Source organism: Ixodes scapularis, unplaced genomic scaffold, assembly GCF_016920785.2.
Source record: "Ixodes scapularis isolate PalLabHiFi unplaced genomic scaffold, ASM1692078v2 PGA_scaffold8__174_contigs__length_109621045, whole genome shotgun sequence".
NCBI lineage: Eukaryota > Metazoa > Arthropoda > Arachnida > Ixodida > Ixodidae > Ixodes > Ixodes scapularis.
The window spans coordinates 22,363,534-22,385,763 of record NW_024609883.1 but is presented as its reverse complement, the minus strand read 5'-3'; the positions used below and the strand labels follow the sequence as shown (position 1 = coordinate 22,385,763).

The window sequence follows — 22,230 nt, the reverse complement described above, 5'->3', positions numbered from 1 at the left end:
TAAGCACTTTCATTGCGGTTCAGCGTGTGTGCCACTTGGGGCGGGTCAGAGATCAATTAAGGATGACCTGGTCAACGACGACCTAGTCAGTGTTTTATTACGGGGTAATATTTGAGCCCAGAACCCAGGAGTTTACAGCGCGAGATCGCGATATACGTATTATGACTTTACCGATCCCTTCATTTGTATTAGATAGCTACAAAGTTGGAGCAGCTCAACTCTTTAGAGATTTTGTCCGCTTTATGGGTAGCATATATGTTTTTTATTATCTTTCTATGGTTGTCATTTTTTGTAGATGCTTTAAGATCCATACAAATAAAAAAAAATTGTACTTAGCTACCTGTGGTCATAAATCTACAAATCTTCAAACATCGACGAAGGCCAAATAAAAAATCGCAAATGACAAGTTTCGTTTGTCTTTCACCATTCTTTCACATCTCCTTCATATTTAATTTAAAAAGGAGGTCTAAAAGATGTCAGCGAGGAGCTATACGTCATAATGTTATAGTTAGAAAAGGCTTCTTTAACCGTGACTTGTAAATACAAAGGTAACATACCAAGTCAAGCTACCTTTAGGATATGCGGAGCGAAAGTTTGTCTGCTCCTTGCGCAGGCGTTGGGGCGACGTCAGAACGCCGAGCTCTGATTGGTTCGATTGGAAGGATAATGGATAGACCTAAAGGTTGCTAGCAGCGAGGTCTACCCACTATCCTTTCAATCGGAGCCAATCAGAACTCGGCATTTCGACGTCACCGCTACCCTTGCGCAAGAAGCAGACGAACTTGTGCTCCGCCATTGCCTGACGTCCGCAGCACAAATAACGCTGAAAACATTTTCTTACGTTTCAATAATTTACGTAATGCACGCAATCATATCGTTTTAATCTTTCATTTAATACTGCTGGAACTCCCAACTCTATTTTTGTTACGAAAAAAGTTTTTTTTGTCTGCTGCACCTGTTTTATTGTACTTATGTACAATTTCATTTTGGGACCTTTTTTGCTATAGTCGCGAACAGGATCAGAAGGTCAAAGAGATGTTTCTGGTTGACCTGCCTCTATTATGAATCGGCTGACTTTTGCACTGCCCTGATTGCGCACCGGCAGAGCAATATCGAGGGCAGAAAGCTCGCGCAGGACACAGAAGAGCCGTGTCATTTTATGTTTGCACAGAACATGTACGACGTTCGGCCACAGGCCCGAGGCACAGCTAGGACACATCCCTACCGTTCTACAGACTGGAAATATAAAGCAGAAAGGGACAGACAAGTACATGAAGTAGACAAGGGAGGGCTACATTCTCTATTTTACTACACGTCTTTGTATCCTTCTTTGCGCTTCATGTGTTCTGTATGTTGAACCAACTAGACAACCTTAATAGTTCAGCACCTGCCGTTCTAAAGAGGTTATTTCTAACAAAGTATGCATGGGATATGTTTGGACTAATAAGTAGGTTTTTTTTTGTGTACTTTTTAGGATGAAGCTAAAAAAGCTAAGTATTGGCGAAATATTTTCTGCGAATACGAGGCTTCCAGGATAAACCCTCTTGAAGAAAGCTGTGAACGACTATCGTCCTCGAGTGTCCCAGTCAAGTGCACTTGTACCAGGGCTCGTCGAGCTGCATAAAATGCGACTTTTGTCTTCGGTATCCCCCGTCGCTCATGATGGAAATAAACGATGTTTCCTTAAACACGTGTTTTGGGCTTATCCAAGGGGCCGTATGGGCCATGTGGCGAATATCTAGCTGTCAGTCAACGGGACGAAGCAGTACTGAAACATAGCATGTCGAAGAGTAGGGCGATGTGCAATCGGCTAGCAAATAAACAATCCTCTTTGATTAAAGGTATTCTTTATGTTATATTATATAGTAAGTCCATTCACCGTGGATGCAGCCTGCATATTTGTTTTTATAAATCATGCGCTCTAATGATATATATATATATATATATATATATATATATATATATATATATATATATATATATATATATATATATATATATATATATATATATATATATATATATATATATATATATATATAGATATATATACACACACACATAGTTGATGTTCCGTTTATGTGCTCACTGGAGCATGCTTCGAGTTCTGACTTAATTTTTGAATGGGTTTGAAAGGACGCACCACTAGTCCTTTATTGTGAATTCTCTTCAATGTGTTTGTCTCTGTTTGCATTGTTTTACCACCCCCCCCCCCCCCCCAAAAAAAAAGTATAAAAAAACTTTTGCGTGTTGGAAGCTCTTTCCGCTTCAAGAGTTCGCGCGAAAGACTGGCATCTATGAAGTCTGACTTCGCACCCGTTACGCTTTCTGCGGTCTACTGGGAAATTCTGCTGACGAATGGGGAGTTGTAAACTTTCATGGATGACAGAAAACAGCCCGCAGCACTACCGAGAACGTGTTTGAGTCGACTTGAACGTCAAAGAGTTTCTTTTCTTCCAGGGAGCCGCAGTGCGGAGAGTGCGATGCTTCAAGCCGGCACGCTGACAAAAGGCATCCGATCGAGTACGCCATCGACGGCAGCAACCGTTGGTGGCAGAGCCCGACGCTTCAGAACGGGCGCAAGTACCAGTGGGTCACCATCACGCTCGATCTCAAACAGGTCAGCGACCCAGGTCCCATTCGATTATGCACTTGTCGTAACACACAATAGAAATTAAAAGCTCTAACTCGTTTCCCTTTCAATTAAAGAATTGAAGCCTCATTTAGGTCTGTTCCGTAGTGCACGCAAAAGTCCAGTTTGGGCCTTCTTAGCACGAACCACCGTTACTCCAAACCTTTGCCCCATGCCTCTTTTTTACCGTTTTTTTTCTTGTTTTTTGAAAACTTTTGGCAGCTGTCGAAGTCTTTTCAAAGCGTCGCGTCGCCGTGCCGTCAGCTGGCCTGTCTTGTGTTTTCCCTATTTTTTCTGTGCATGTTTTAAAGTTTTGGGCAGCTGGCCAGCTCCATAGTGCCAACGCGCCATGAACGCTGGCGGGAATTCCCAGTTAGCTACCGTAAGAACGCAATTTGGTATTAACAAATACATTTGCGTCTTATTGACACATAAAGATTTGATAGGTTTCTCGATACAATGACTGAAGCACAGTATAACTGGGAACGCTATTGAAACTGAAAATTATGCATCGTCGATCCTAGTATTGTATTTGTAAGACGTTCCGTGGATTCACGACAGGAAATAAACTGAATGCATCAGATTTAAATTAAATAAATACAACATACAAACCACGCCAAGCTTATAGACCGTTCCATTAGGGTCATAGCAGAGAGGGTAAAAGAGGAAAAAATGCGCTCCCCCTCTCACCCGCATCTCGTCCGCTCCGCCGAGTGGGCTGTAGGTAGCGTCCGGCTGGCGTGCAAACTCTGTTTAAATTCGCGTCATTTTGGAACTTTCAAGCGCAGGCGCGCAGATATTGGTATACCAGTTATCGTGTAATACTATGCTAGATAAAAAGACTCACAGAGTCCAATTGCGCTGTTACCTGCGTGGAAATAAAAAACAAAAATAGGGAAAACAGTGTCAGATTGGCCGGTCTCTTTGGCAAAAAGAAAATCCGGTTGCTGTACCTTTTCTACTATATAAAAGTTCGCACTGGTGTAGGCCTTTAGCGACCGTGAGTGGAAGTCTGAAATAATAAATAAAACGTGCTCTCCTGCCGCAATACACGCAGTAGTTGAGGGTAGTACTGCCGGCTGTCTCAACTGCTATTTAAGTAACGGAACAAATATATGCTAATTGATCATTTACCGAAATAGAACAACAGAGAGCTATAGGCTCATTTTGGAATAGCCACAACTATTCTAAGAGCGCGAACCACTTCACAAAGGCAGCCACGAGCGAGAGTTCGATGTTCGGTAGAGCCCGCCGATACAGCCCAAAGATGGAGAACGGCAACCTCCCGGTTTGTCGTCTGCTAGCGGAGTCGCGCGCGTGCCCTCTCTCTCGTTTTACCCCGACGAACCCGCTGAACTTCCCGGATGTGTGGAGAGGGCGCTGCGGTCGAACAAAATGGTGCCGCCCAGAGAGCGCTAAATGGAATGGTCTGTACACGTTTGCAAGTCCTGTCTCAGGGTGCCGCCATCTTGCCCAATAGGGTGCGCTTGGGAGCGGCCATAATCCGATTATGACGCCTTAGCAAGGCTTCGTAATCGGATTAGGACGTCTCCAAGCGCACCCCAGCGAGCAAGATGGCAGCGATCTGAAGCCGGACTTGCAAACGTGTATACGGACCGCAAAAAGTAAGCTGGACATTTTTGCGAGCGTATACCCAAAACTGGGGTAGTGAAACGAAAATTCAACTTCTTTATCGTAAACTTCCACCGGCTCGCATTAAAAGGCAACTGAAAAGAAAAGAAAAACAAATTAACAGTTTATTTGGGACACGCGTGTAAAAAAATTTTGCGTGAAAAAGAAAACGAAGTTTAGAGCAATAGTGACGGACGCGATATAGTCGGTAGTCACCGCCTTTCCACTTGTTTTCTCTCGGCATTTCGGGTGCGTGGAGCAGAGGTGGATTGGCTTGGCCATCACGTTGAGCTGGTGAGAGTGTATGACCGTTTCGTTGAGGTGGAAAAAGCGTATGACCATTCCGTGGCGTCATGAACTTTCCGCACAAAATGTGAAATAAATCTCGCGCCATCGATCTTGCTCTAACCTTTTTTTCTTTTTTTTTCGCGTAAAACTTATTTTTTTTTGACACGCGTGTCCCAACCGGACAGTTTAAAAAAATCTTTTCTTTTCAGTGGCTTTTTAACCCATCTTTTCTTTTAAATATATGTTTGTTATGAAAAGAAAAAACAAATTGCGGGCCTGAAATTGAACTAGTCAAAATAAATTCCATCATTCCTTCGATCAAAAAAAAAAACGCGCAGCATGCCTTAGTTGATAACCACATTGAAACCCCTTTACCTTCTCTAGTTTGTCTCTCAGGGTTTGTCCCATGGATATATAGTATCTCTTTTCTATTTGGAGACTGTACACCCCGCCGCCCAAATAGTATGCGATTCGGAAAGGTCTACACAGAACTAGTTTTAGCGGTAGCGCGTTACAATAACTGCGGTAGAGTGTAATGTATTCGTTACATTTTCAAAACGGTAACCGGTAATGTAGTTGCGTTACTCATTACATTTTCTTGCCAAGACTTTAAAAAATTACATTAAATTTTTTTTGTGTGTTTGTAGTCACCAAGCAATGTGATATTTTTTTAGGTTTGTTGCGTATTTCTTTGCGTTTTTTCTTGTGAGCATTTGCGTGAAGCCGTAAAATAAGATAAGGTAATTATATGCAGTTTCTGCGTGGACATAATGTTTCATGAAATATGGTGCTTATGCATACCTGTAACGTCTAGACACTAAAACATGTTGATTCATAATTAAAAGAGTAACGCAAAAGTGACATGCATTATTTTTTATCCGTAACAGTAATGGTAACGCGTTCCTTTTATTTTGAGGTAACGTAAGACGGTACCCCGTCCCTTTTATTTGCGAGTGTCAAGTAACGTATTTCATTCCTTTTTTTCCCGTATTCCTACAACACTGCATAACAATAACAATGTCGTTCAACATAAAAAATAGATTGGCTGCGACCTTTACTTTTAAAGTCCTATAAGGCACGCAATGCATTTTGGGGGATTGGTGAGGAAATTCACGAGGGAATTGGAGTGACGTGACGTATATTTTCCCGCTAAATTTAGTGGTGAAACTGAATGCTTGTATGGGTCACATGACGTCGATTTCCCCCACTGAATTTAGCGGGGAAAGTGGATTTGTGTGTCGGTCACAAGACGCGAATTTTCCCTCTAAATTTAGCGGGGAAACCAAGTTGACGTCTAAGTCACGTGTGGTCAATTTTTGCAAGGCGTATAGGCCACGTAACGTCACGTCACGCCAGTTTCCCCGCTAAATTTAACGGAAAATACCCGAACGGATGGACCAAATTTTGGAATTGGGGGTAGCGTTAAAAAGCATTTCATGCTTTAAAAAAAGGCGTGTCCACGAGTGAAGAACAGTGTCTGCCTATGTTTCTTTGTTTTCCCTAACACGATTTTCTGTCTATCTTACTTACCGAAGGTGTTCCAAGTGGCATACATTATACTCAAGACGGCCAATTCTCCACGGCCGGGCAACTGGATCCTGGAACGGTCAATCGACGGGGTCTTCTACCGGCCGTGGCAGTTTTATGCCATCACCGACGCCGAGTGCTGGGAGGCCTATGGCATCGCACCCACACCAGGAAAACCCGTCTACAAGACCGACGATGAAGTCATCTGCACTTCTTACTACTCGAGCCTCACACCTTTTGAAGACGGAGAGGCGAGTGTGGGGTTGCTCGGGATATTGGGTACCCCACTGGAACTCTTTACCACCCTGCCTATCGATGCCGCTTCTTCAGAGCAAACATTTCAAAAAATAGGTGCTCATGTGCTGTATTACGAGAAAATGCGCACACATTTTGTTTCTTCGGTGGATAGGGATTAGTTGCGTCGATAGCAATGTAAACTTCTTTTCTTTTTTTTTTTCTTTTTGGTGGTCGCAAAATTTGGTTGTTTTGCGACGATATCATGAATAGAAGTGCACTCGGTTTTACCCTAGCTTATAGAGCATAGCAGAGGCTACGGGCGTGTGGCCGAGGCCTTGATAATAGCTGATCCTATTTTGTAACTTGCGCGATAGATAAAGATTAAAAAACTAACAACTTGCCTTTCTCCACTGTGGATGACTGGTCTTCATCTGCTAGTCACGTAGCTCATGGGAGATTAGATTGAACAAAACCATGCACGCCTCCACATTAGGCGTTCAGAGCACGAGGTTGTCCAAATAAGTAGAACGGTTTATTCGAAACCGTATAAAACTTCGGAGCATCCGATGGCCCTAGAGAATAAAGGTAATTTGTCTCATTAACTATTGTCTGCACCTCATGAAAGTCTTCGAACCGTTTTTGTATCCTAGGTCCACACGTCTCTCGTGAATGGGAGGCCCGGTGCCGAAGAGTTCAGCGAAAAGTTAATGGTAAGAGCTTCGCTAGACGCCCAGAAGGAAGAGGGTAATCTACAAGGACCACCGGAACGCAGGATTTCACGAAGGCGCGTTACGTACGACTGAGGCTCCAACGCATCCGGACGCTGAACGCAGACCTCATGAGCTTCCAGGTCGGCGAGGCAGACAAGGTGGACAAGTCGGTTACGCGCAGGGTGCGTACTTGCCGGACGCTTGAAATGCTCTAGAAAACGGTGGAACCTGATTTCTTATGCAGTACTACTACTCCATCAAAGACATCTCGATTGGCGGACAATGCGTGTGCTCCGGACACGCCCAGGAGTGCCCGCCAAAGGCCAACGGGGAGGTAAGGCTCTTCAATCTTGTAGGGCACCTTGTTGGGCAACTTGGTTCATCTTAGTTGAACATATAAAATATAAAAAAAAAAGACAAGGACGAGAAGTAAGCAGGACAAGCGCTGTCCTGTTTAGCGCTTGTCCTGCTTGCTTTTTGTCCTTGTCTTCTTTTTTTTTTGCGCTATTTTATATGTGTAACTCTTCAATCTTGGCTGACCACAAACTTGGTCAATGCCTAATTCAGTTTGACGTCTCTTAAGCAAATACATGATTGCTTTTGAGGTGCCGGTCCTCAAACATTATAGCGTGTCTAACGAGCTTCGCGCGGAACTTGACGCCAATTTTGCAGCTTCACTGCAAGTGCGAACACAACACATGTGGTGCGAGCTGTGAGAGGTGCTGCCCCATGTTCAACCAGCAGCCATGGAGGATGGGCACTCATGGTGACGCGGCGGAATGTCAAGGTGATTCCGTGCGCCTTCTCCGAGTTTATGAAAAGCTGAATCTGGACAATTTGCAGAATGCCAGTGCTTTGGACATGCCACATCGTGCATCTATGATTCCAACGTGGCCAAAAGCGGAACTAGCCTCAACATCCATGGCGAATTCCACGGCGGCGGAGTCTGCCAAAACTGCTCTGTAAGCATTAAAGAATCATTTCTGATAACTGTTTACAGTGAAGCTAAACGATTACTAACGACTTTTATCATCAAAGTTCTACACCGAGTGCAATATTGAAAGACCGACCGTTTAAATTTCTTTGGAAAGAATGTTTCGTGGGAGAAAAAGAAAAATAATATGTTTATTCATTTCATCGCCAAATTTAGCGAGGAAATTGATACCACGTCACCTGTCGTAAAGTGGCGTCATGATATCGCATGACACCAGGATGACACTGTGAACTCATTGCGCGACATCACCTGAGGACACATGATGTGGTCACGTGACATCAATTTATCCGCTAAATTTATGTGTAAAATTCACGTCACAACGTCAAGTTTTGGTGTAAGGTGATTGATTCCCTGATAGTACGTGACATCAGTTTGTCGGCTAAATTGAACAGGGAAATGCATAAACAAACAGACGGACAGAAAAATATCTGAGATTAGAGGAGGTTCCGCTAACAAGCATTCCACGTTTTAAAACAAGGGAAATGGGGCATATATGCTCATTTTTGTGAACTAAGTTTTGTCACATCGAATGCACGGTTACTCCGCCGGATGCATTTCTCAACCGATGTCCTTTTCGGCAGCACAACACGGCCGGCATCAACTGCCAACAGTGCCAGGAAGGCTACTTCCGGCCACGCGGAGTGCCCAGGGACCACCGGAACCCGTGCCGCAAGTGCTCCTGTTCTGGCCCAGGAGCGACGGGGAACTGCGTTTCGGACGACTCACACATCCACGAGGGGCTCGTACGTCACCTGTGACACAGTCTTCGAGTGAACCAGATCGCCTAGAAAGATGAAAAAAGACCAGTTAAAAAATTGACTGGAGGTCCATCAGCAAAGAAAACTAGTACCAAGAAGAAAAGCTAACCTCGCCTTTTCTAAAGCACTGCTTCTGATGTCTCCTCCATTTTGCGTTAGCGCTCATCATACCGTTCTAAGAATTCTAAGTAATTTCATAGCAATACGATAAAGCTAACTGTATGATGGGACCTAGAGAAGTATGAGCTAGCGTTTGAATAAATTTAATCCGGGTTATATAACTACTTTTAAGTGATTTGGAAGAACATTTGATTCGAGTGAATGCTGTACAAATATAAAACATATGGCATAGCACGAGGAAAACGATATAACAGAAATAACTAGATAGGTCTAGTATAGTGTCGAATCACTCATTTGATATTGTATCTTGCGATACTAGCATAATGGAGACAATGGCAATTTATGTGAGCACCTCCACTTAAAACGACTAACCTCAAACAAATGCGGGTATTATGAACCCCAAGTTTCAGGTTCTGTCTATGGTCACTCACAGTTTCAGAACCGCAGGGCGTGGATCCTTATGCTGCTTACTTCGCTATTTGTTCTTCGGTCTTCCTAATGGCTCATGCTGCGGCGGGCAGAGGAGCGATATTGAAATATTCTGGACTCGTCAATCAAGAAGTTTCTTGACTATAGGCCTTCCGATTTCCTTGAATAAGCAACCGTGGCGCACAAAGAGTGATCCCAGGTTCAGAAGGAGCCTTTCCCAGAAGCACTGAAGCAGAGCGCCCTCCTCTCTCTCTCCCTCCCAGTTCCCTGGCGACTGCCTGTGTCGCGAAGGGTTCACGGGCCCCAAGTGCGACCGGTGCCAGCGGGGCTACCGGAACTACCCGCGCTGCGACCGCTGCCCCTGCCACTACGCTGGCACCATCGACGCAGACCAGTGCGAGGGACCGTGCAAATGCAAGGTGTGGAAGATCCTTTCCCCTTTCCAGCCCTCTTTTACGAGGGAAGCTATGCATACAGATCATAGGAAGGCAATATGGCCGCCCTAAATGACACTTCCTAATAAAAACAGAGAAAGCATTTGTCTCCTCAGATCCTATCTGTGATCAATTCTGGCCATGTGAAAAGCCAAGCGCAGACTGGCCAGGGTCACATCACGTATAGCTGTTGTCACGCGGCGGTGAAAACCGCCGCGTGCCGGCGAGCTAGTGGAAGTTTACCGCGCAGAGTAACATGTGAAAACGCTACTGCTACGCGACCATTCGCTGGATCTTTTTTTTTTATATATAATTTGAAAACATATTTGCAAGAAGCGTCGCTGGAAATAAAAAAATTACCTGGCCTTTCAAAAACATTAGGTTAGGTTATATGGTATCAAAAGGCATATTCTAGAATATTGAACGTTGTACCCGTAAGCCTCGCTTCACTCGACGCAACAATCTTTGTACTTTGCGCAAACACCGTTAAAAACGGATCCCTGACGTTAATGACCTATGAAACACGCGTTCGTTTTTCACCCCACGCAATAGAAATCTCAGAAGACAATCAAAGAAGAACGAGCAGCGTTCACCCCCTCAACTCGCAGCCAGAACGAGGAGCCACAAGATCTGGAGCCGATTATATTCCGCCAATGTTTATCATAGCCACGCGCTGAGGTTGGCAAAGCACAGGACACACGCTGAGTTCCAGACACTGTTCACGTTAAAGACCCCAGGCTAGCGGTTGTACTGCACTGGCTAAATTGCTCATCTGCAGCTGGGAGACTCGTCGCCCCTGTGAGGCAGACCAAGTTCTAGGTTGTATAAACATACACACAACCCAATCTTTTCCAGACATTGTTATGGTTTGGCTATTGTCGTCGTTGCATCGATTGGACACGGGCCACTACCCGAATTTTTCTTGAGCTAGTAATTATCACGAGCCCAAATCGAGTGCCCACGCAATGCTGGGGTCCAATTTATGAACTTGCATTCAAATATCGTCATTGGGGTGTATTGCGATCCCCACGTTACGTCATCAAATTTCGCAAAGGAGAGTTGCAATGAAAATAATCGCTTTTGTCCTTAAAATTACACCGCAACAAAGGAGATTCTTGGCCAGTGGCGTTGCGTGCGAGTATCCTTGAGTGCCACTCGTGCCAGTAAGCTCGTGTGAAGTGAAAAACATTTCTATTGAATATCGTTGCATCTCCCCTTTAAGTCTGAGCGCAGCCGACAATACAAGCTGATAAGGGAAATCAAGGAGCCCCAAGAGAGCAATGCCACGGCGTTTCTCACCTCTTTTTGCGTGTGTTATTCTTGACTAATCGAATCAAGCTCAGCGAATGCTCCTAAAGCTTGCGCTTTCAGGTCACATCTGTGTTGCTGTGTCCTCTAGTCCTTGTCAGCGATCTGACTTATGGTGATACGAGGTGCTTTGCCCTGAGGATTTTTTTTTTCTTTTAGAAACACGTGGAAGGCGAGCAGTGCGACCAGTGCGCCCACGGCTACTACGACCTGTCCGAGACAAATCCCGAAGGCTGTTCCTCCTGCTACTGCTTCGGCGTCACCAGCGTTTGCCGCCCCAGCGACTGGGGCGTTGAGACCGTGAGCCTATCTCCTTAGTTTTATTTTGACACTGTTAGAGGTGCCCTGTGGAGGTTTTTGAGATTGCCTAGATATGACGATAACTCTCTCTGCAGGCTCTAATCATCCTAGAAACACATAAATCATGAGAATGCGCGGCCGATTTTTCTATTAGAAAAGCAATCAAAGATCGTGAACACCGAGGTCATCTCCGGAGATGAGAGGAGCATTGTACCGGCAGCCAGGACAACGTGTGACCAATGAAAACGCTACATTTCATTGAGTTTGCAAACGATGTTAGCACAAAATGTGTACGTAATGGAATAAAACAGCGCCAAGTTACAAAAAGTAAGAAACAAACCAGACAGGACAGAGCGCTGCAGCCCACCTACTAGCCCAGCTACCACCAACTAGCCCAGCTATCAACCTTATTACAAAATGTGTATGCTTTTGTAGACGATAAAAGCAAGTAAGAGTAGTCGAAAACAAATTTTTCGTGGAGAGGGAACATAATACTGCAATAATCGTCTCAAAAACAACGCACAATGTTTGTTTTTCTTTTTTTTTTTTTTTTTTTGTGAGAGTGGTGTGTTCGGTTGTCAGCTCTCGAGCGCGCGCTCACTGGGTCAAATCGTAGTTCGGGCTGTGTGGGCAACGAGCCACACGCTTTCGGGATGTCACTCCGCGGTTCCACCGTTCAGAGGCGCGAGGGTCCTTCGCTTGCTCTTGGCTGACAACGGTCCTGGTTTTGGAACTTGCTCCTCCCATCGCCGGAAATGAAATCGGTGTTCTGCAATCTTTGATTGCTTCTTTAATATGGAAATCGACCGCGTATTCTCATGATTTAGGCATTTCTAGGATGCTTAGCAGCAGAGCGAGTTATTGCCATATTTAGGCGATCTCAGAAACCTCCTCAGGCTACCGTTAAGACTCAAAAGGAGTGACAATGCCCAATCCACGTCGAACAGGTGAAAGAGCCTCAAGGCTGGATTGTAACGGATTTGGAAGGCCGCCGAGAGTTCAGGCCGACCCAGGAGCCTGGAAAGCTGACCATAGCCGACGATGACGTGGTCCTCAACATGTACTATTGGCAAGCACCCGAGAAGTACCTGGGCAACAGGGTATGTTCGTTCGGATTCCTTCTCGTCGTTTCATCAGGGCTCACTCCACGATAAGTGTGGAGTCAAGGTCTCCCTTTTTTCTTTCAGCTGTACTCCTACGGCGGGGACCTGAAATTCATGCTGAGTTTCGTGGTGGCTCGAGGAGACACGTCCGGAACATACGTGGAAGGTTCTGACGTCATTATCGAGGTAATCATCCCCCCTCCCCCACCAAAAAAAAAAAAATGTAGCGTAAAAAAAATGTAAAAGCGTTATGTCGAAGTGGATAATCTCCCCACAATGAGCAAGGAGCGGTTTGCTTATAAATGCGGCTATCTTCGCCGGTGGATAAAATAGCCGCAAGGGAGATTTTCTTGTCGCATGACCTGCTTTGTGGAGACAAGGTAGGTATAAAAAAGCCCTCGTCAACTATTTTCTGCTACGTTGTCAAGGCTAACGCGGCTTCCACAGTGCTGCAGCCCAACACTACTGCCAGAGCACGTGGCTTCACCCGGCGTCTGAAGTGCGGCCTCGTTAAGCTCTCGTAGGAAGGTGACGCCAAAACAAAGCGACGTGCTCGCGCAAGTAGCTCTGAAAGCGTTAAGGCTGGTTCACACGCTTGCAACGGTTGCGGTCACAACAACCAAAACGACAGAAGTGACCAAAACGCCGGAAGAACCGTCACTCATGATTGCTTCGCAAAGCTACCTCGTGCGTCGCTTGACACGTTTTGTACGTCGAACAACTGTCGTGGTGGCTCTGTCGTTGCTGCCGTTTTGGTTGCTAAGGAACACAACCGACACAAATGTATGAATGAGCCTTATGCAGATCAAAATAGTTGACACTGAGACTAGAAAAATTACTGCCGTAATTCTACCCTCGCTTAAATTATTCAAATATAATTCAACACGCAGAAATAGGATGAATTAGCTTGAAATATAAGTGAAATAAACCGAATTGGTGTACATTAGAAGCGGCGTGTAAATTTATTTCTGGGGAAGGTCGTGTTAGACAAGAATAGAAGAAAACAACAGGCAAGGCTTACATCTTCTAAGCAAACTGGTTGGAACGCTAGGTACATTCTGCCCCTCTGAGCCACTCACGTGACTAGAAAATACCTCTTGTGGATAGTTCAGCCGATATTTGAGATGCCACAAGTATCAGCAAACCAGCCCAGGAAGGGGTGAAATGGAGCTTAAAAGCAAGATGCTCAGATTTCTTTAGTCACTTTCCCCATCTCTCTTGCCTTACTACTTTGAAATGCCTGTCTTTGAATTCATCCACATCACAGTGAATCTCAACAGTGGATAAAGAAGAAAAAAATTTCTTCGTAGAAAGCAGGAAGCAGAGGCGCTTACGAAGGTGTGAGTTCACAACTCATCACCATAGTAAAACAAACAGTGCAGAAAGATGTGGCAAGATAAGATAAGGAACAAACCACAGCGCTGTTTTTTAACAGAAAATGGGTGATATGTTTAGCGCGCAGCAGTTTTCAGCGACCCATTTCCACCAGCGAAAGAGCGTCACGCAAAAATTGATTGGACAGGAGTGACGCGTCAACGTCCTGGTGGAGCTTATGTCCTCACTGATTCAGCACGAGTCCCAGTCAAAGACTGGCGTATTTCTCGTGTAGAATATGTCCCTCGGTGTCCTCCAGTAGATCACGTTGAAAATGCAGGAATACGGCGTTGATAATTATATACTTCGTTTCAAAATTGGTCTTCACCGCACTTGAAGTCCCCGACTCGAACGTCAAGCTACTTCTAGCGCCTCGTTTGCACGATATCGTGTGCAAATAAAACTTTAAATGGAGACACAGGCTCCCGCAAGCAGCTTTCTCTGTATTCTACGCTATCTATGACACGGGCAGTGTTGGAAAGCACTTTGTACGTTGCACTTAACGAAATACTTCAAGAAGGTTTAGAATATTTGTACTTTACTTCAGGTACATTATCTGACTGTGTACTTGTACTTAAAGTATTTCTTATGGCACTTTTCGAGGAGCGTGCAACTCCCGACTTCAAAAGACATTCCACAAATTTGCTCATGTTAAATATATATCACAAAATGATGCTGTGTCAACTCTGAAACCACTTGACTTTATGCAATATTCGCCACCATTTCAGAGCATAACTGGTGCACCACCAATTAGCCCTGGGGCAACGCACATCAGTTAAAAAACACTGCATATGGGATTGAAAGGGCATCAAGAAAGATTGTATTAAAAAGTACTTTTACTTTATTTTGAAAGTACATTGTATTTATAGTACTTTACTTCATGGATATTGCACCCAGTGTGTCGACTATTAGTTTAAGTACATAACCTCTAACTTACTTTGTATTTTAGTTCAAGTTATTTTTAGACGTGCTTTACCCAACGCTGGACATGAAATATAGAATATCCCGACACACCACTCTCCCACGCGTGATGGGAGAAGGTGCAGAAGGAGACGGGGAAAAGAACGAGCACGTACTTCAAAGACAATAAGGATACGTGAAATAGCAGGATGAAAACTAGGGTACGCGACCACTAAAGCTGGCGTTAAAGCACTAGTTGGCAGGGCTTCCTTTCAGGGGATATAGGCATTCAATTAATTTTATTTACTTCCACATCACGAATGGGCGATAGAGGCAGGGAAAAACTTGCATAAGTGCAGCTTGACAAGGACCCCTGCCCCCTACTGGCTGATCGGCCGACAGAAAAAAAATACAAGCTTATAATACAGGCACAACAATCAATGATATATATATATATATATATATCAAATTATTATCGGCCAGAGCAGAATATGTTGCGTATTGTTTTATTTATCGCGTCAATACAAACATTATCTTTTTCTTTTTTTTAAGAGTTCAGTACAGTTGCAAGCGTGCGCTGAATCATCTGAAGCCCGTAGTTAGTTCGAGGACGCGGCACTCTCAAGGACTCGGTCCTACGTACTCCATTTATGATAATTTTTTACACTTAGTTTAGAAATCCGTGGTACCATGGATGATCGGGAATACTAAGCGATGCCGTGTACATTGTCAGAAATTTATAGTTGAAGTGCTATATAATTTTCATCATCTTATGCTTAAGAAAAAGCGTAGCAGTATGTGCGCGATACGATGCGTTTCCTACGACCTGAATTGCTTTCTTCTGTAAAACAATTAAATAAGTTGGTATTTGTCGTAGTTCCCCAAACTAGGTTACAGTAAGATAAACGAGAATTGAATAATACGTTATGAATTCTAGGTTTTACACTAGTTGGCAGGATATGGCGATGTTTGTATAGAACACCTGTAATATTCGCGATTTTGAGTAATGTTTTGTTGATATAAGAGTCCCATAACATATCTTCATAAGAAACTAATCCTAACATTTTGACAGTAGTTACAAATTCAACCTCAGAGGAGTTCAACATTAGCTTTGCGCTGGCATTGCACACTGTATTTTTTGGTTTGAAAGCAACTGCTTTTGCTTTATTTTTGTATATATTTTAAAGAATTTAAGACAGTCTATGCATTAATGCTATTAATGCACTCCACGTCCATGTATTATCTAGGCAAATGTCTGCATCAGAAACTAGCTTACCAATATTATTCACCTAAAAAAAATACTAGCATCATTAGCATATGCTACGTATGAGGTATACGCACGCAATATTGACTTTACCATTATTATACAGGTTAAAAATCAATGACCATGAAAAGCTACCTTGAGGTGCCCCTGTTCGACTTGGTCTCAGCACTGAAGAATACCCGTTTTTTTTTTTTTTTTTAAGTTTGCTAACGACAGCTCAGGTAACTTTTAACTAGAACTAAGGAAATGCCCTCGAATTACACAAGAATATAATTTTTCTAGGATGATTTTATGTTCTAGCCGGTCGAAAGCTTTAGAGAAACCAAAAAAAATTCCCAACGTGACACGTCTGTTTTCAATATTATTTCATATCATTTATATTTGCTGTAGTACGATAAGTTCAGTGGAGCGACCTTTTCGAAAGCCATATTGAGATTCGGTAAGGATCATAATCGTTTCACAGAACTTGATAAGTCTAACATAAATAACTTGCTCGAAGCCATTAGAAAAAATGGCTAAGATTGAAATCAATATGACGATAGTTGTGCCATCGAGGCTCAAAATGCGCACGGAGTTCCTACCTGGAACATTGCTGGGAGAAACGCACAATACTTTCTGCATTACCACTGCATTTCAACAGTAGTGAAGAAAAGCGACGAAACTTTTTAGCTTATGAACTAGACCGAACGTCAACACTAGTGGTTACTATTGAGGGCCAACATATGTCCCCACGTGGGCGGACAAATCTTGGCGCCTTCAAATGAGGTCCGTCTTGTAGATATGGGCGAACAAGGAGGTCAGGTCGGTTTGTGGATAACCAGGGGACCCTTCGGGGATTCTCATGTATTCATATTAACATCTGCTACTCACCCTACCCGCCGAAAAGCGCCCCATGATGAAGGTATCCGCGTTAGTGTGACAGCAACTTACCGATAGTTTGGGTTGACAGTAAAGATTTTCATTTGGATTCTGGAGCACTTGACACGTGTCTGCACCTCTGCAGGGTGACGGCAAGAAGTTGGGCTACAACTGGGGAGTGCGGCCTAGTGCAGACAACGTGAGCATAGCGCTGCCATTGCGTGAACACGGCTGGCACGTGCTGGACCGGGACGGCCGACCCCTCCGACCGGCAACCCGGTCAGAGTTCACCTTGGTCCTCAACGACGTCGAGCGTCTTCTGCTGCGTGCCAAGTACCACAGCGACCAGGTCGAAGGAGCGTGAGTCAACGCTATAGGCTTTTTTTTTTTCTACCGTGAGAACGAGCGTAGTCAAAAGCTAGCAGATATATCAACATAAACACAGACTAAAGGTGCAAGGCTGCAGCGCATTCACTGCTTTGGAAGGATGTGGCCTATGACACCACCTTCAAAGAAAGATGACAAACGTTGTGACGTTGCGCTTTTAACGATACTTGATTTTACCCATCAGGTTGTAGTATTGGTGGCGCTATTATCTGAGATAAAGGTCTAGGTGGTCTACGCATTAATTGGGGTGTGTATACAGCCGGAAGTTAGTCAGCCCAAGGGGCGTCTGATGTCTCAGCTGTAGATGAGAAATTTAGCCAGTGCAGTACTACCGCTAGCCCGGGGGCCTTTAGCGTGCAGCACAAAGCAGTGGTACACGACCGCAGGCCGGTACATAAATGCTCAACGAGATCGAAACGAGCAGGGGTGGGGATTGAACCCAGGAACCTAGGTGCTCTGCGGACTTTCATGAACATTCAGCGCACGGTGATAGTTGTGTCAATGTAGCTCCTGGCATTCCCTGAGCTTGGCAATACTTCGAGTTTTGGGAGATATGCAAGGAAGATCGTGCCTCAATTAAAGGTTAATACTGAAACTTTTAGGTCACGGGCTATAGCTAGAAAATGTAAAAGAATGGCACCGTGGGTCATTCGATCAGGCATTAGTTGAAAGTACACAAGGAAAGAGAATATATTGTCAAAACAATATAGTTATTTGCTTCGTGTTTTAAGGACGCAAATTCCCCATAGCTTGCAGTAGAACCAATATATGAGCTGCGCTTAGAGTGTCAGCACTCCGTTCCCCGACATTGCTGTGGGCGCCGCCATTTTGGCTCGTCTGCAGAGCAGACGCAACTGTCGATCGTCATGATTCAAAAGTGCGACTTCCTCAGCATTAGATTCGGTGTTAGGAAGGTCATGTAACATTGCTTTGCTCTGTCGTGAACTGTTTAAACATTTGTGGAGGACGGAAAAGCGCCTCCTGTGATTTCAGATAAAGTTTCAGATAACTGGCAACCATGATATGGCCAAGTGTCGTTACTCTGAAGCGTAGCTTATTTAGTGGCACTAGCTTGCAGCAACGCGTTTTTGTTTAGCTTGATATAAAAGATGCTTAACTTTGTCAGTTTGTGCTGAAAGTTTGATTTTATATATAACTTTCTGGTTCATGCTATGTCAAACTTTAAGTCAGATCTTTGTCCGGAAAGACGTGGAACCTGAATTTGCGGATACATGCTTTGAGATTGTGATTAAGACGGCGACGTGGGGTAGTTGGTTCATACTGACAAAGGGGCAAATAGCGCTTGTCCTGTGTGCGCTTCTTTTGTACCTATTTTTGCGCGCTGTTTGCCTTTTTGTGAGTTTGTGATGTATGACTTTCTTGTCCAGGATGCATCACGTGGAGCTCCCATCGGCATCTAAGGACTCGGGAAGCCTGAGAAAGATGACCTCCGTGGAGATGTGCCAGTGTCCAACGGGTTACGCCGGTCTCTCGTGCGAGGTATCGTACCAACCTCTTGTGTGGGCTATGGCCACTAAATTCGCTTCACTTCAGTAACATTTCAGTAACCTTGTTGCTTAAAATCATTGTTTCCAGCTGGATAAATCTTTATCTGCAATCACAAAAATTATTTTTTTGCCCTCCAGGAATTTGCAGCCTGCGTCAGAGCGAAATCATAAAGCCTGAGTTGTCTGACATTGTATTTAAAGCTAAGGAAGCAGCATTTTTAAATCGAAACTATCGCCAATTGCACCCGCTTTGCGCTAAGCATCAAAATGGCGGCTCTCACAAGTTGATACGAGAATGAAGTGTCTATACTCTGAAGCGCGGCTGATTTAGTACCTCTAGTCTGAGCCTATGGAAGATGTTAGAGCTGTGACGGTTATGCCTACTTTTTGTCGTCCGTCGCAGCTTTGTGCTCCGGGCTACCGGCGCGTGAACGACACGCTTGTCGGTGGCCGCTGTGAGAAGTGCGACTGCAACAACCACGCCGACTCGTGCGACGCCTACACGGGACAATGCCACGTGAGTTCGCAACAACCGCACGCGCTCATCACGAATACCGAGCAATTTTTTTATTTGCTTAGAAGTTACGGTCAATTAAAATGGCTGAAAAAAAAAACCGAACACTATTTCTGTGGTAGCTGTTTCAAGAAAAAAATGGCCATAAGAAAATTATTAATGGGGCATCGACCCCAGTATAAAACTTGGTATTTCATACTAGTCTTCTTTCTAAACAGTAATATTATGGTGCCTGGAACGCGTCTCCGGCTGGTGTGTCTAATCACGTGCCCTATCCCGCCCCATACATCAAAAGTGGTTGCGAACTGGCAACAAATGATGTCACAAAAGCCGGGGTGCCATGCTGTCGGATGTCGGGATCAAGGAGATTGGTATGAGGGGAGGGAATACCCCTCCTTCTCACCTCATCCTGCTACTCCTCCTTCCCTCCTCCCTCCTTTTACTCCTCCTGCTCGTCCTCCTCCCCCATCCTCCTCCTCCTTTACCTCCTCCTCCCCTCATCCTTCTAGGTCCTCCTCTCCTCTCATTTTCCTCCCCTCCCTCCTCTCTTCCTCCTCATCCTCTCCCCTCCCCACCCCCTCCTCCTCCCTCCCCTTCCCCTCCCCCTCCCACTCCTACTTCCCCCCTCCTCCCCTCCCCCTCGTCCTCCTCCCCGCGCGTTGCATCATGGAAAATGTCACATAATGCACTGCACAATTACGCCGACGCCGCTCCAGCAGGAAACGGGCGCCTAAGAGCTGCGCTCTAAAAGATGAAGCTATGTGTCTGTTCTCTAGCCCTCACACGAGCTCTACTCGCAGGAATGTCTGCACAACACGACGGGTTCCAACTGCGGGGAGTGTCTGCCCGGCTTCTACGGCAACGCCGCTTTGGGATTCCCCGACGACTGCCGTCCCTGCGCCTGCCCTCTGAGCTCGGAGCCGAACCAGTTCTCGTCCGAGTGCCGGACCGTGATCACCCCGACCGGGGAGAGCGACTACGTGTGCACCGAGTGCCCACCCAACCACGCTGGAAACAAATGCGAGAGGCAAGGGATTGTTTTTGCCCAGACGTTGGCTCGTCTGCTGACGACGTCGAACCGTCACAGGCTTCTTTGAGATGCATGTCTATTATTTACTTCTAATACCCCCGAAGCCTACTGACCTAAGCTAACCTGAACGTAGCCCAACCTAACTCTAACCCAACCTCACTTCACTTCGTCTAATCCAATCTAGTCACCTAATCCTTACAAACCGGACTTTACCAAAGCTACGCCAAAACTAAGCCTAAACCTAACCGAGAGCTAGTCAAGACCGAACCTGAACATAACCTAAACAAAACGGTAGTCTAAAGTTAACCGGACCTAACATATATACATACTTTATAAATAAGTTTAAGAGCATGAATCGGCGATTTATGGATGCTAGTTGACGACATAAAGTGGCCCAAATCAGCGTCAGAGGACGGGGGGCTTTTGGCACGCTAATTCACGCATCGATCTGTCATGATGGACAGCAAATAGTAACAGTTCGTTCCAACCTCCCTCCCAACGCCGCTACCGAATGGCATCTTCACAGCTGCGTTGAACCAGTTTTTACGATGCCCATTTTACTTGGGAAACACTAAAGTCGCTAGTAGCTGATTTACATCCATGTTTCCTGTCAATATTAAAGGGATGATGAACTGAAATTTGGATTTCACAAAATAAAGTTGCAGAAGCGTTGAACGGGACGCTACAAACTTTAGAGCATCCCTCGTACATCGACGTCAACGGATGCCTGTATTTTAGAAAAGAAGGGCGCGATCAATCGAGGAATGTGACGTCGCGATTCTTTGGGAACAGTTTACAATGAGGGGAAGCGGCCTCGCTTCTCTCTTTCTCGTTTCGTTTTACCTGGTCGAGGGGACGAAGCGAAGACGAGAGGGAAGGAAAATCGTGACGTGAGGCGACTCGTTGGCCGTGTTCAATCGTACACTTTCCAAAAATACGGCCATCCGTTAAGTCAGGGTCACACTGCTCATGCATCATACAAAAGACAGTCTGCAAACACGAGTAACTGCAATATCCGGGGTTCGAATGCCGCGTGCCTAGTTTCTCCTTGAACGCATTACCATGCGCCATTCAAAGCACAGATCTCGCGGTGACAAGAGTTCGAATCTGTACTGAGGCGGTCTTTTGTATGATGCATACGCATGCAGTGTGACCACGGCTTTAGAGATATCGCTGTATGAGTGATGCTTTGGGGTTTCGCAGCATCATATTCGCTCCAGCTTTATTTTGTCAGCTACGAATATCGGTTCATCATCCCTTTAATGAATTCACGACTAAAAAAATCAGCAAAAACTAAACAAGCATACTGACTTTATGGATATCTATTCAGGCCCAGCTGGGTGTAGTGCAGTGACACCACTGTTTAGGATGTTGGAAGCACAAATCGAGACCTGATTGGGCGTACGGCTGAACACCATAAATTAAGCGGCGCGGCTACCTAGTATATTTAATAACAGTTAACCCTACACTTGCCTCCGCGCAGGTGCGCCGACGGCTTCTATGGCAATCCCAGCGTGCCCGGGGAACAGTGCCGGCCGTGCCGCTGCGGACCTAACGCCGATACCTCTGTGCCGGGCTTTTGCGACCACCGTACGGGGCGCTGCCTGCGCTGCCGCGGAAACACAGGTGGCTGGAACTGCCTGGAGTGCCTGGACGGATTCTTCGGAAACCCTGCCACGGGAGACTGCAGGCGTGAGATGTCTTTTACTCATTACCCAAGACGAATCGGTCACAGTTGAAGAAACACAGGGCGGGACGATTCCCAAGCACATTATATACAGCGTGCAAGTCCGCCTGCTATTTGCGCAACTCGTGCGCTCGTTTGCGCTCCAGATGAGTCCATGTGCTCTTGTTTCCCTCTGACCTCAACTAATGACGGAGCGAGTTTGACCGCCTCGTTACAGCGCGTATCCGGCAACGTTC

General features: G+C 45.2%; 1 protein-coding gene across 1 annotated transcript in view; it reads left to right on the top strand.

Annotated features, from left to right (window-relative positions):
• LOC115324735 (laminin subunit alpha-1) overlaps positions 1–22,230 on the top strand; it is a 143,585-nt gene that overhangs the window by 36,874 nt on the left and 84,481 nt on the right. Inside the window, exons 3-19 of the mRNA XM_029985369.4 lie at positions 2,461–2,620; positions 6,088–6,330; positions 6,967–7,026; positions 7,089–7,208; positions 7,271–7,360; positions 7,699–7,813; positions 7,870–7,988; positions 8,602–8,763; positions 9,591–9,746; positions 11,229–11,369; positions 12,317–12,469; positions 12,557–12,658; positions 17,014–17,228; positions 18,644–18,755; positions 19,167–19,280; positions 20,078–20,304; positions 21,791–21,999. Coding sequence (XP_029841229.2) covers positions 2,461–2,620; positions 6,088–6,330; positions 6,967–7,026; positions 7,089–7,208; positions 7,271–7,360; positions 7,699–7,813; positions 7,870–7,988; positions 8,602–8,763; positions 9,591–9,746; positions 11,229–11,369; positions 12,317–12,469; positions 12,557–12,658; positions 17,014–17,228; positions 18,644–18,755; positions 19,167–19,280; positions 20,078–20,304; positions 21,791–21,999 — 2,498 coding nt within the window. The remainder of the gene's footprint in view (positions 1–2,460; positions 2,621–6,087; positions 6,331–6,966; positions 7,027–7,088; positions 7,209–7,270; positions 7,361–7,698; positions 7,814–7,869; positions 7,989–8,601; positions 8,764–9,590; positions 9,747–11,228; positions 11,370–12,316; positions 12,470–12,556; positions 12,659–17,013; positions 17,229–18,643; positions 18,756–19,166; positions 19,281–20,077; positions 20,305–21,790; positions 22,000–22,230) is intronic.